The 13,516-nt window shown below is 38.8% G+C and overlaps 1 protein-coding gene across 3 annotated transcripts in view; it reads right to left on the bottom strand.

The window, feature by feature from the left end:
* Positions 1 to 1,128: 1,128 nt before the first annotated feature.
* The window catches only part of SLC9A2 (solute carrier family 9 member A2), a gene marked incomplete at its 5' end in the record, with an annotated part of 87,386 nt that continues 74,998 nt past the window's right edge, over positions 1,129 to 13,516 (bottom strand). Inside the window, 6 exons of one of the 3 annotated variants that reach the window (XM_081264130.1) lie at positions 1,129 to 3,612; positions 4,332 to 4,373; positions 4,907 to 4,997; positions 6,581 to 6,712; positions 8,479 to 8,575; positions 11,748 to 11,909. In XM_081264130.1, the coding sequence (XP_081120256.1) occupies positions 3,242 to 3,612; positions 4,332 to 4,373; positions 4,907 to 4,997; positions 6,581 to 6,712; positions 8,479 to 8,575; positions 11,748 to 11,909 (895 nt within the window). In that variant the 3' untranslated portion in view covers positions 1,129 to 3,241. The remainder of the gene's footprint in view (positions 3,613 to 4,331; positions 4,374 to 4,906; positions 4,998 to 6,580; positions 6,713 to 8,478; positions 8,576 to 11,747; positions 11,910 to 13,516) is intronic. The other 2 variants (XM_081264131.1, XM_081264132.1) reach the window with 2 other exon arrangements.

Raw genomic sequence — 13,516 nt, 5'->3', positions numbered from 1 at the left:
AAAGAAATGGAAAAAAGGGCTTGGTTGAAAAGTGGGATAGAAAGTAGCAATGAGCTATACACACACTTTGTTCTAAAAATGAAGAAAACATAAAATGAAAATGGGGGTCATCAGCCTGGTTCTGGGTCCTAAGCTTTCAGGGAGAAAAGCAAAGCCTGCCCACTTCATGTCTGCCTGTGTGTGCCACATCCCACAGATTCAACCAACTCTGGGTAGAAAATATTAAAAAAAAAAAATCTGTATTGAACCAGTAGATTTTGTCACTATACCTTAAAAACAATACAGTATAACAACAATTGGTGCAGTATTTACATTGTATGAGGTCTGTAAGTAAGCTGGAGATGGCTTAAAGCATACAGGAGAATGCGTGCAGGTTTGTATACAAACACTCTGCCATTAATTATAAGGTACTTGAACATCGGCAGATTTTGGCATCCTCAGGGTGTCCTGGAACCCACAATTGAAGAGTGTTCTAGCCCCAGCCTGATAATGTGAGAAGCTACTTCATTTGGACAAAATCATCTTTTCAATAACTCTTTAAAGAATAAATTCCAATGCACGCTCAGAATTACCCAAAATATTAGTTCTCGTCATTGATTATGAAAGCCAGTTTTAACATCAACATGATTCATGGGCAGGCAGTACAAAATTTGCTCAGTAACTGTGTTTCTCTATCCTCTTTATGTGCACAAACACCCAACGTCTTGGTAAGATGGCAACCCCTCACTATTAGCAAAAGTTGAAATTTCATCCATCCACAGACACAAGACACATACTTTACAGATTTTGGTGCTGATTCTAGCTTCGTGGCTGGCATAACTATTCTCAACAGTCACCCCTTAGCTTTATATAGAGAGCATTAAGCCCTGACTTTTCACTATCTATAGATAGTTCAAAAATTTTGTTACAACACACAGAGAAAACCTACCCAAATGCTACAGACATGTTGGAACTTTGGATTAGGCATTGTTTGAACTAAGGGAGTCATTTACAAAGGACTGGGGCTCTTTCTAACCTCTAGAAGTTAAGTGGTGTGGTATTTACAAGGGCTCATGTCCATATTATCTCCTTTCAGAGGCTAAAATTCAAAAACTACCCACCCTAAAAATAAAAAGTTAGAGAAAAAGCTGAAGTCAAATTTATTTTTATTGCCTTTCCCATTCAATGAATAAAATAATTAAACAGATAATAATTAAGATAAAATTACTCCAGTACTCTTTTCCAGAAATCTATACAATATCATTCAAACTCTTTATTTGACTTTTACTTTTTTTCATGTTTTCTCCTTCATTCCAGAAAATTAAACTCAAGTATAATGTTCATGAACATAGAAACCAGGACATTTATTTTTAAAGGTCATTTTAAATTTCTACCTTCTTTTGCAGATTTCAAAAATTAAGTATTCTGAAAATTCACCCTTGGCATTCTCGAAAATACACATCACATCTCTTGATGAATTACATTTCTATAATAAAAATTCTGCATCCTTTCAAATTTCTTTTCAGTAGAAGGAATGTATATTTGATATTAATATTTTCATTTAAAATTCAGATTTTTGGCACAGAGTCCTAGGCTTGTGGCTTTCTGATTGCCTTCTCCATTGCTTTCCACTGACCAGCCTAGGTTTGCTGGGAAAGACTTGTGCTCTTACAAACTTGACCCTTCTGGACCCTCCTCCCTGTCTCATGTAAGCCACCTGCAGTATTCCCAGATTTTAGAACATAAGAAACAAGGAAAGAAGTTTTCTCCATGTTGATGGGGGTGGAGGAGGGGCTGCTGAGGACTGTCTCTTTCTGTTTAATTTACTCATGTTCCTCCCCCTGTCATACTTTGGCCACTTGTACCCTTTGCTGGGTGTGGAAAGTTTCTAATATGAAACCAAGAAAGTATATGAATGGCTTCATTTAATATCTAAGCCCAGAAATGTAGAGTCTTGTTGCAGGTAAATTTTAAAGAGGGATTATTCAGGGGAAAAAAAAGTGACAATTCAATAAAATCTGCAGTTTAAGAGACAGAGATTTAAATATTCCTTAATGATTACATTCCACTTCCTTCTGCCCTACTTCTAAAAAGTACTCCAATGAGTAGAATCCAATTGTATATGAAGAATTTGAGTCACTGCATTACTGAAAGTGAAGAGGTAAATTATAGATTAGTGCAAAAAAGAAAAAAAAATAGGATGCCCACATTCTCCAAAGTGCTTCCTGAACAAAAGTCAAAGCCTGGAATCTTAATCTATGAAACATTAGAATACTGTTTTTATAAACATTCATCTTGTCTCCTTGACCTGGACTCCAAATTCTAGAATGTTCTATAGAAAAATTCTATTAAAGCAGGTGGCCATAGATGGATGTGAAAGGAATCATCTTCATCCTCCTCCCAGTATTGCACAATGTAAAACTCACCACCTAATGATAAGCAGGTGCTACCCTATCTCCTTACCATTGGCCACCGGAGGGCTTCCAGGGTGGGGCTTCTAAACAGCTGCCACCAAATCCATCAAATACAACAGGCTGATTTTGTCCCTGGCAGAATTTCTCTTTGCACCATCAAAAATATCAATACAGAAGGGTAGATGGAACTTATATGCCACCCCCAAACACATGGTATACAGATGAACAATTAAGAACAGTAACTCTGATTGTTTCACAAGAGTGTGGGGTGTCTAGAGCACATGCTGGGAGCCAGGTCACTCCCACCTGATTGTGTTCCCAATTCATTAGTCATGAGATGCCTCAGTTTGGGGCTTTGCTCCTCCTTTACCAACAGGTCCAACAGCTTAGCTCTCAGCACAGGGAGAGGCCTCTACCTGAGCTTAGGATTCACCCTTTAGAAACTGACCACTAACCCTCAGAAAGATGCTCTAGGAACTTTTAGTGCCATTCACTTAAAAACTGACCCACTACGGACATATATATATATATATATTTTTTTTTTCATAAATAAAATTTGAGGCATACATGTAATATATTAAAATTTTCACCAACAAGGGTGTGTTAAAATTTTCAAGTTCTGTTGTTCAAGTTCGATTTTTAAAGGCACACTTTTTTTTTTCTTCAGTCTTGCATTGAGTACAATTTGCAAGCCACAAGTCACAGAAGAGATTTTTGTGGGACTAAACTTTCTTTGATGCCCCCCTTCTTGGGATAAACATTCTTCCCATCAATCACTATTGACTCTACCATCCGAAGACAGCATTCAGATAGAGGATTTTAAAGGGATTCCGCCTTGGCCCTTTCCATTAGGGCTTTTCACTCCCAAATCGGGCTTTCTGGTTTCCAGGTTCGGAGGCCCTGCGGACCAGCCTTGGAGGAGGCCTGGGTGGCACGTCTTCAGTCAAACTGTCTTCCCTGCCACGGCCAAAGCCGTCCTTGGAAAGAAGGGGCTGGCGCAGTACGCCTGGCGTCTGGGTGCCCCCCTCTTTGCTGCGGGGTGCTGGGGACGGGCTGGGCTGCCCTCGGCCAGAATCTCCATCCACCTCGTTCTTCCATTCCATCTTATAGGACTGGGAGGCTTTCTTGGAGAACTGTTCTGGCAAGAAGCGCCTGGATCGGGGTTGCAAATTAAGCGCGGTGGTCCCGGTGTCGACATCTGAGTCGCTGCTATTGCCATCTAGCACAGAGCAAAAGGATACCGTGAGCAAGCATTTCAGAGGGGTAGGGGGGTGTCACGAGTGACCTCAGTACCTCAGTGGGTCGGGCAACTAATGCTCCCTGGGGAGAAGGGGGGAAGTCAGAAAGCTCCTTTGACTTAAGCTCAAGGTCCTATCTGTGTCACCTGAGAGCATTCCTGTCCACTAGGCTAATTTTGCCAGGCATGGAATCCTAAGCATTGTGATATGCACCACTCTTCTAATCCTCATGCTCACCCAGTTTACAAATGGAGTAACGGGGTTAACAGAAAGCACTGGAGCTGGAATTCCAACTAAGGTCCTCTGACCAGTGGTGATGATGTGCTCACAGGCACCAGAGGAATGGCCCCTCTGGGCTCAATTCCCCCCCTGGCAGTGAGCAGTCTGATCGCCCTCTGCTGGTATGAAGATCTTTCCCTCGTTCTAGGATCTCAGGCACAGTTTTGCTGGCTTCCTTTACATTTCCAAGAAGGACCCAATCATTGATATGCACTTTCTAAACTAATCTGAGGAGGCAGGATTAGGAGGAGATTCCTGTGCTAGAGTTTGGTGGGTAGGATAGTTGAGAGGATGAGCTGCTGGCTCTAAGCTGATTCTTAGGATCCTAGAACATCTTTGCAGGACACAGGGGTACCATAGCCCATGGACACATACAGTCCTGCGGCTTTGTCTTCCCCTACCCTCCCTTCTCATTTCTCACCTCGCCCTCCATTATCACCAGCAATCCTTAGACTTTCCTCTTCTTGGTTAATTAAACAAACAAGCAGGAAAAAAAAAAAAGCAAAGGGTTTTTAATTATTGTTACATCCCACACTTGAATAACACGGAATCTTAATATACTTTTGGGATTCAAAGAAAATAGCTTGGGGGTCTACATAAAGATTACCATCAAATAAAGAGATATCAGACCTTGTGAGAAAGCTTTAACAACTTCAGTCAGAAGTAAAATATGCGGTTGCCTCTATGAAAATATATTAGAATTATTGTAAAACTAAACACACATTTTCAGACCTGCAGCTTTCTATTGACCTGCTCAATAACTCCACAGTGACAATATTTGATTATACTATATCAAAGAATCATTATGGAAGATAAGTAATTGAAATATTTATAACTGATGCAAATCAAAAAGGCTAATAAAAGGTCACTGTTATTATTTTATACTTTAAAATGATGGAACTCATCTTAACGAAGAAAAACAGCAAGAAAATTTCTCTATTTTATAAGCATTAGTAAATGAATCTAAAGTATTTCTGCTCCGGTTATATTCATTACCTGCATTAGAAATATTCTTTTTCTTCTGTAGCTTTTCTGGAAGCTTTGTATTTTTGGGTAAGGATAAATATCTGGATGTTGAAGTGGAAGCCTGTAAGAAAAATAGAAAACCTTGTTTAGATTACATATATGGTATTTATTGTAATACTAGAAGTCGAAACTTTTATGGAAAAACTTGGTTTTAAAATAAAATCTTAATTCTTCATTCCAAAGTTACTTTTGAGGAGCTCTAAGTATTGTACTTTTAAGTAACCAGATTCCTTCCCAAACCATGCTAATAAAATAGAACTAATGGGACCATTTCTCATAAGATGAGAAAACCACTTATTCTTCTTAAAGAAAATCTACAGGAACACCTATTTATAAGGAATTACCAGAAAGACTTAAAACCTATCCGTATGGGGAAGAAGGTATATAAAATGTGTGGCATTATTTAAGTTTTATTTACTTTAACAAATCTTGAAAATGATAGAACAAAAAATGTTCCAAAATCTCATTTATTGAACTTCTGAATGCTACAGTCTTCAGATTTGCTACAGGTTGTGTAATTAACCTTTAATTGACATTACATTTTATGTGGGAAAAAAAGATAAATATCCTTATTCACACATAATCATTTTAATCTCTGGTGACCCAATATTGAATATTTATTATTAAAAATAAGACGTAATGCCTGTCATGTTAATAAATTATCAGAACGTTTTAAAATGGCTTTCATGTCTATTGGCAATGACCAGAACCAACTGGACTGCTGCAAACTGCGCTGTGACCGCTCATGTCCCCATCCACTCCAGGCTTCCTGAAGTTCCCCAGTGAACACATGGGCTTGCCCAGCTTCTGCCCCTTGCATCTAGGCCACCTCCCCCCCGGAAAGCTCAAATACAGTCATGTTCCACATAATAACATTTTGGTCAAATGCCAATCCCATCGGTGACATTGATCCTTAAGATTATATTGCCTAGTGACATTTTAGCCACCTTAGTTTCTGTAAGTACACTCTATGATGTTCTTGTACCAAAACGGCCGAACCACCAATGTCTCAGAAAAAAAATGCCCTTTGTCATATGGCTTCAAATCATACCATTTTCCAGTCACAGAAGCCTGGCTTAGCTATTCTGATTAAAATTGAAAACTGACTGTCTAATGCCTGTATTATCTTATCTCTATGTATCTATCTATCATCACCTTTGAGCATAACAAATAATCTACTTTGATTCTATTCCTGGTATTCTCCTCTAGGATACTAGAAATCTTACAAGAATAAGAGTCTTTGTAAATTTTGTTCACTAATATATTCCCTGTGCCTATGCCTGACAGTGTCTTCATGTAATAGGTGTTCAAGAAACATTTGAAGAGACTTTATTATTGTCACTTTCTCTTTCTTTTCTCTCTCTCTCTCTCTCTCTCTCTCTCTCTCTCTCTCTCTCTTGAAAGGTCTCAATATGTTGCTCAGACTGGCCTTGAATCCCTGTGGATTCAAGCTATCCTTCTGAGTAGCTGGGACCACAGGTGCATGCCACTGCACATGGAGAAATATTTTTATAATTAATTTTGCCCCTGAATTCCTGGGAGTCAATCCTCAGCAGTCATCCAATCAAAAGAGTCAACGACTCTATGGGCTGATTGGCTCCACCCATGGAAGCCTTCTGCACACAGAGACACCATATCAATTACCCTGCGCTCTCGATTCAAGCTGTTGTCTTTCCTGATGCTTTCTCGCAAACTGTGCCTGCGGCGGATCAGAATCTCTTTGGCTTGTCTCTCGCTGGTGTCTGCTGTCAAATTGTGTCTGTTGTACGACAAAGTCTGAAATGAAAACACACAAGTGACACTTTACCAAAAGACGGATGATTTCCCTCAGAAAATTTCAAAACGTTACCACACTGGTGGGGATTTACACCTCAGTAACAACTTCCATGCAGACTGAACAAAACAAAATTAAAGTCCTGGAAGAATTCAGTCTTTCATAAAAATCAGTGAAGAAAGTTTTTCATTGCAAAGTGTGATCTTTCAAAGTTAGAAAAATGACTGAATTTGCCAAGAGCCCCTGTCTATCTTCAATTGCCTTGCATTAGCTCAGCCATCACCAAAGCTAGGGGGGAGAAAGATCATTTTCACACATTCTCTATTGGACAGGAATTACTGGTATAAAAACAAACTACTTTGAGCCACTTGGTGGTGCCATGTCCTTTCTATTAACTTCACAACTGATCCTTTATTCAACTAGGTTGTCACATTGAGAAGTTGTTAACACCACCAGGAATTGTCATGTTCCAGTTTGTGGAAGAGTGAAATTTCTAAACTAGGGATGTCCAAGTCATCTGTTTTTAGTTTCATAGGCTACACAGAAATATGTTTCCTGAAATAAATCATAATTATTAAGGAAGTTCATTTTCTGGTAGAATTGACATGTACTTCATGAGAATATCCCTGTGTCCAGAACAATGTCAGGCCCTGTGGAGACATGCAAAGGTGACATGGAGTAAGACTAATCTTGTCTGCTGCCTTGAGGTGCTTACAAACTAGTTGGGCATCTAAGTGTAGCAAAAAAAGAAAAATATATATAAAATTAAATGCCAAAATCACTGACACCTAGTTCTATCTCATTGAAGGGCAGGACTGGAAATAATATGGTGTTTTTTCAGGGGGGGAACTTAATTTGATTGGAGGCTATGAATCAGGTGACAGGAAACAGGACATGCCCACATGGGAAGATCAAGAGTGTGGGAACCACACAGGCCAAGAGGAGGACTGAACCTGTCACTCCACACCCTCTGGGGTGCCTGGTAGAGCTTAAAAATAGAGACCCTAAGTTCTGAAAAAATATTGTACCCAAGAAGCCACGACTATTGTTTTGCGTCACTTTCAATAGGATAATGCTGCCATAAAAGATGGTTTCAAGGATGCACCTAGAATGAAGGCAGTCTTCAAGGAGGCCATGACTAAGGAGCTGCAGGTATGGCCCCCAGAGGAACGAGGAAGACCCTTGGCAAGCCTGGGTGGCCCAGGGTCAACTCGCTGTGCCTTGGTTTATTTTTTCATTTGTGAAGTAGAGATGTTAGCAACACCTAACGCTTGTCATGGGAATAAAGGGATTGACCAAAGCAAGGTGCTGAAGTGGGACTTGGCAAATTGTACCCACTCTCTAAACATCACCAATATCATCAGCCCTCGAGTGGAACTGGGTGTCAGCAATGGAAACTCAGTGAGAGAAGCAACTTGAAAGATACAACAAAGGATGGAAACAAGAGCACTTCATGGGTAACAAGGAGGATCCAATACATTTAGAAATCCAAGGGATAACGCTGTTTCCTTAAAAAAAAAATCTATCAACTCATTTCTCCACAACTGTTCAGTGTGTATTTCTTATCTCCAAGACCCCAGTAGCAGAAGGCCTGAAAGCTTTAACTACGTGTCCAAGAGGATGGTGGGACCCGGACCAGATGGGGGTGCAGTGAACGGGGATCTGAGATAAGAGGAGATGCCCAGCGTGGGACCCACTGAGGCAGACGTAAGAAATTAAGGGACATTTTTAGCCAAAGACAAGTAAATAAATAAATAAATGATCTCACTCTCTGACGGATTTGATACAGATTCCTGGATAATATTTCTCGAATTTCATCCATTTCACCAGGCGTGAGCTTCCTTATTTTTTCTTCACGGAAATCACTGTGAACATTTGGAAAAAGAATATTCCATCTTTCAACAGATATCAGCATCACCCATTTTCTTCCTTAGAGATATAACACCATGCTTCAAAAGAAGAATCTTAAAGAATAACACTTGGGAATATTCAACTTTGAAAATAATCTAAAATTCTAAAAGTTTTTAGTGCCTAAAACATTCATGACAAGTTCAAATGTGTGCAAGTTTTCAGTCTATTCATGCAATTATATTTTAAGAAAGAAAATCTATAATGGTTTGTAATGCTGTCATTTTATGATTTCTATCACTCTATAAAGTAATATAGAATTGGTTTTTCCAACAGAAATCTAATAAACTGTATTTTCTAAGGCTTCATATTTTAAATAGCTCACTATAAATATTTGTGAACATGCTATTTATAGTATGTATGTAAATACAATCAATTCTCATTACTTGAGGATTCCATATTTGTGAATTCTCCTAATTCACTAAAGTTTACCTGTAAACCTAATACCAATATTTTGTAGAGTGGCAGAATTTGAGACCCTCCACACATTTTCAGATGATGTTGAACAAGGTAACATTCTGTTTCTTTACTTCTTCTTCTTGTATTGTAAATAATGCTCCCATTATAGTCTGTTTGGCTACGTTTTGCCACTAAGTAACACTTGTATGCTGCTTAATGGTGATTTCACTAATTAAACTGCCCCCCTCCAGTGTCATATGAAGTGCTACCTAGTGTTCCTAAACACGAAAAGGCAGTGATTACCTTTGGAAAAAATCTTTACATGAGATTTATTTACACCTGAGTTATACTGCGGTTTCCATGAGTTAAGTATTAACAAATTAACAATAGATATTAAACAAGGTATCTTTATACGTAAAGGCACACAAAACAAAGTTTTTTTATTAATTTTCTGATAACAGTTGTGACTTTTTCTGGTGATGGATAAAGGACTCTGGAAGTAACACCCTTTAGTGGGACAAGAACTCCTCCTCCTTATTAGGTCCCGAATTCCAATCTTACTTTCTAAGGCCAACTACTCTTGCAAACCTGTATTTACCCCTGAGACTTTCAGACACCTTCCCTATGATTAAAAGATAACCTCAGAATGAAAATGCCCCCAAATGCCAGCTCCATCTTTTTGGATTTCTCTTGGTCTCTTGACTGAGAGATTGCTCACCACAGTGGTACTCTCCAGCTTCCAAGCAAATTTTAAAAATACATCTTGTCCTTTTTTTCTAGTTGCTCTTAGATGATTATTTGATCCATCAATACACAATCCATGATTGCCAAAAATGCAATTTCTTTTTACCTCCCTGATCGAGTCTATTTTCCTTTAGAGAAAATATTTTGGGAGAAGTAGAAGGGTCAGTATGGCACCCATTTATCTGTCCCATTATGCAGCAGGCCATACATTTTTCTACCTATTCTCTAATTTTAATCCTCACCATTACCCTACTGATTACCAATTTCAAAATGAACTATTCTCAGAAAGGAAAACTGAGATGCCCCTCATCTGAGATCACAAAAATCATGGCTCTTTTAAAAAGCTGTTTTACTGTGTTCCTTGCTGTAACTGTAAATGGAATAGTGTTTAAGAAAGATCATAAAAGCCAGGCACAGTGGAGCATTGCTGTAATCCCAGCAGCTCCAGAGGCCGAGGCAGGAGGATAACAAGTTCAACGCCAGTCTCAGCAACCTAGCAAGATGCTAAGCAATTCAATGAGACCCTGTCTCTAAATAAAATACAAAAAAAAAAAAAAATGGCTGGGGATATGCCTCAGTGGTTAAGTGCCCCTGAGTTCAATCCTCAGTACAAAATAAATTAATAAATAAAATAAAGATCCAATCTAAACCCAATTCTATTTTTTTTTTTGAAGAATCTCAAGCTCAAGAGACCAGCTCAAGATCACAAAGCAAAATACTTGAAGAGCTGAAGCTCTAAGTTAGGCATTCTACTGTTTGGCACAGGGCTGTTTCTGATGAAATGTAATGCCATACTTCTGAGACCTCATGTTCACTCCTTTTTATTCTGAACCATGTAAACTCCCATAGTTTATTTTTTGCTTTTTTGCATTCATGGGGGTTAAATATACTACTGCACAACACCCCCAGCCCTTTCTATTTTTATTTCAATACAGGTCTTGCTAATTTGTTGAAGCTGGCCTTAAACTTGTGATCCTCCTGTCTCAGCCTCCCAAGTTGCTGGGATTATAGGAGTGCATCATTGTGCCAGGTGTAAGCTCCCATAATTTTTAAAGGAGGCTTAGAGACCTGGTAAAAATCATAATTTCTGTGGTTAGATATTATGTGGTCTTCTTCCTCTTTCATTTCAACTTCCTCATAGTTAGCTCTTAATTACATGAAATTTAGTTCAAATGAGTTTCAAGATCATCTACATCAGAAGAAATCAGTGGGAACCTATAATTTCTATCACCTTTGTGATAGAAAAGGAATGATGTTGATAGAATGAAATAACCTCATTTGCCAAGTGTGACTGTATTCATGGTTCTGCTGGTGATGATTGAAAGGAAAGTCTCTTCTCCATGCTGGGTCTGAACTTCCTTGTTTTAAAAATTAGGGAGACAAACTAGATTAGTGGATCTCAACCCCACCTGAATATTAGAAACATCTGGAGAACTTTTAAATATACCTAGACCTGAGCTCAGCACCAGAGATTCTGATATAATTGGTTGGGAGTGGGGCCCAGCCATCTTTATTATTTAAAGACTCCCAAGGTGTCTCCCAATGTGTTCAGAACCACTGCCCCAAATGTCCACTATTATTCTTCCCAAACTTTCAACTATGATTGAATAATCTATAATGAAATAGCTATGTTAGTACACACATATTTATAGTAGCAAATATAGCATAGATTAAAATAATTTCACTTTACAATTTGGGCTAAGGGGACTTTAATTTCCCAAAGCAAATGTAATAAAGGCATAAACATCCTGAACATGACAGCATTTCCTGGCTCATCAACTCTAAAGTAGGATAGCATAAAATATAGCCTAATGTAACTTAAAACATGACACATTTCTAGCTTTTACATTTTAATCAGAATCTCCTAGGAGATCTTACAGCATCCCAATGGAATGCAGGCCAGTTTTTTAAAAATAATGATTGGTTTCAAAAAACTGTCAAAGCATATTCAGTACTGGTAACTTTTATTCACAAAACCATACTTACTTTAGAGATGCAAAAGAGGGGACAGTACTTATCATTCCAGTCTCTGCCATTTCAATAGCATGTTTTATTTCTAGCTTTTTATATAAGGACACAATGCTTGACTTGGGTTGGTTTTCCCGAATCAAAAGCTTCCGAAGGTATTTGTCATCAAATTTCTTAAACCTGTAAATAAAGAAAGTCAAATTTTCAATTAGTGAAAACTGCACTGACTGACAAAACAAACAAATGAAAAAACTCCCAGGTAAAAATTATTAGCCGCATTTAGCTAATCTGATCTTCATGTCTATTTTTATATATGTATGCTGGTATATATGTGTGTATAAAACACATATACTATACTTATGTGTATGTATGCACACAAATATCTACATAATACATAAACTTGTACATGGATAGTTTTGTATATGACCAGAACATACATACATATATCCACTATTCACTAAAGATTAAATATATCTATATATATTTATCCCTTTAACATTTTCCTACTTCCTCTTTCAGCAAATGTGTTATCCATACTTGCTATTGCCACTTCCTCTGCTGTGATTATGGAGTAGTCACAAGCCAGGCTTTTTGCCTCCAACACTCCATGGAAGCTTCTGTCACAGAAGTCATCAGTGAACCCCACCGTGAAATCCAGTGGCCAGCTGGCAGTCTCATCCTTCCTGGCCTCACCTGCTTAAGACATGGTTTCCATTTGGCTCCCAATATACTACACCCCGGAAGCCTCCTACCTCCTTCTTGGCTTCTTTTGTTGGTTCCTTGCCTTCTTTCTGACCTCTCAATGTAGGAATGTCCCCTAGGGGTCCATCCTTGGTCTACTTCCCCTGGGCATCTAGCTCAGTTTCATGCCTTTTCACAAAAACATCTCTATATTCAAGACTCCATACTTCATCTCTCCAGCTCCAATCTCTTTCCCTAAACCCAGACATGAACATTCCCCTGTTTACTGGTTAAGTAAGTGTTCAATTATAAAAAGATGGATAGGAAGGCTCTATAGAGAAAATTACCATTGAGGAGAGACTTAGAGGGGGTGTATGAATGAGTTCTTCAGGTATCTGGGGACAGACATCACTGGTTAAGGGTCTAACAGGCACCTCATACTTGACATGTTGAAACTGAACCCATCTCCTACAATCCTCCCAATCTTGGATAAGAGTGACTCCACGGGGTCCAAAACTGGTGTCATCTTTAATTCTTCTATGATATTCCATAGTATGGGCTTAATTGTGCCCAACCAAAAATTCATATGTTGAATTCCTAACTCCTAGTTTATCTGAATGTGATTGAATCTGGGGATAGGGTCTTTCCAAACACAATTAAGTTAAGATGAAGTTACTAGGGTAGGCTCTAATCCAATATGACTGATAAGAAGAGGACATTTGGACATAGTTGCATGCAGAGGGAAGACAAGGTGAAGAGTCAGGGAGAAAAACTTTGTCTGCAAGTCAAGGAGATTCCTGCAGCAACCCTGTCCTCACAAGGAACCACCCCAGAACAGTAAGAAAACTCATTTCTGTTGTTGGAGCCACTTAACTATGTAGCAGGTGCAGGGCAATATTATTCCACATCCACTCTAGCAATAATTTCTGTTGATCTGCATCAAAATACTTAGAGAATTCAACACCCTCTCACCACTTCTAACGTCAGTACCACGGTCCAAGTCCTCTTTCACTGGACACTCACACTGAATTGTTTTACCTAATCGGTGTGATCGCCTCCTGGTCCTAGGGCCTATTCTCAACACAGAAGACCGAGTGCTCCTGTTA

This window comes from Spermophilus citellus (assembly GCF_964194105.1).
Source record: "Spermophilus citellus genome assembly, chromosome: 13".
NCBI classification, from domain to species: Eukaryota; Metazoa; Chordata; class Mammalia; order Rodentia; family Sciuridae; genus Spermophilus; species Spermophilus citellus.
Note: the sequence above shows the minus strand (reverse complement) of the source record. Positions and strands in the feature narration are given on the sequence as shown.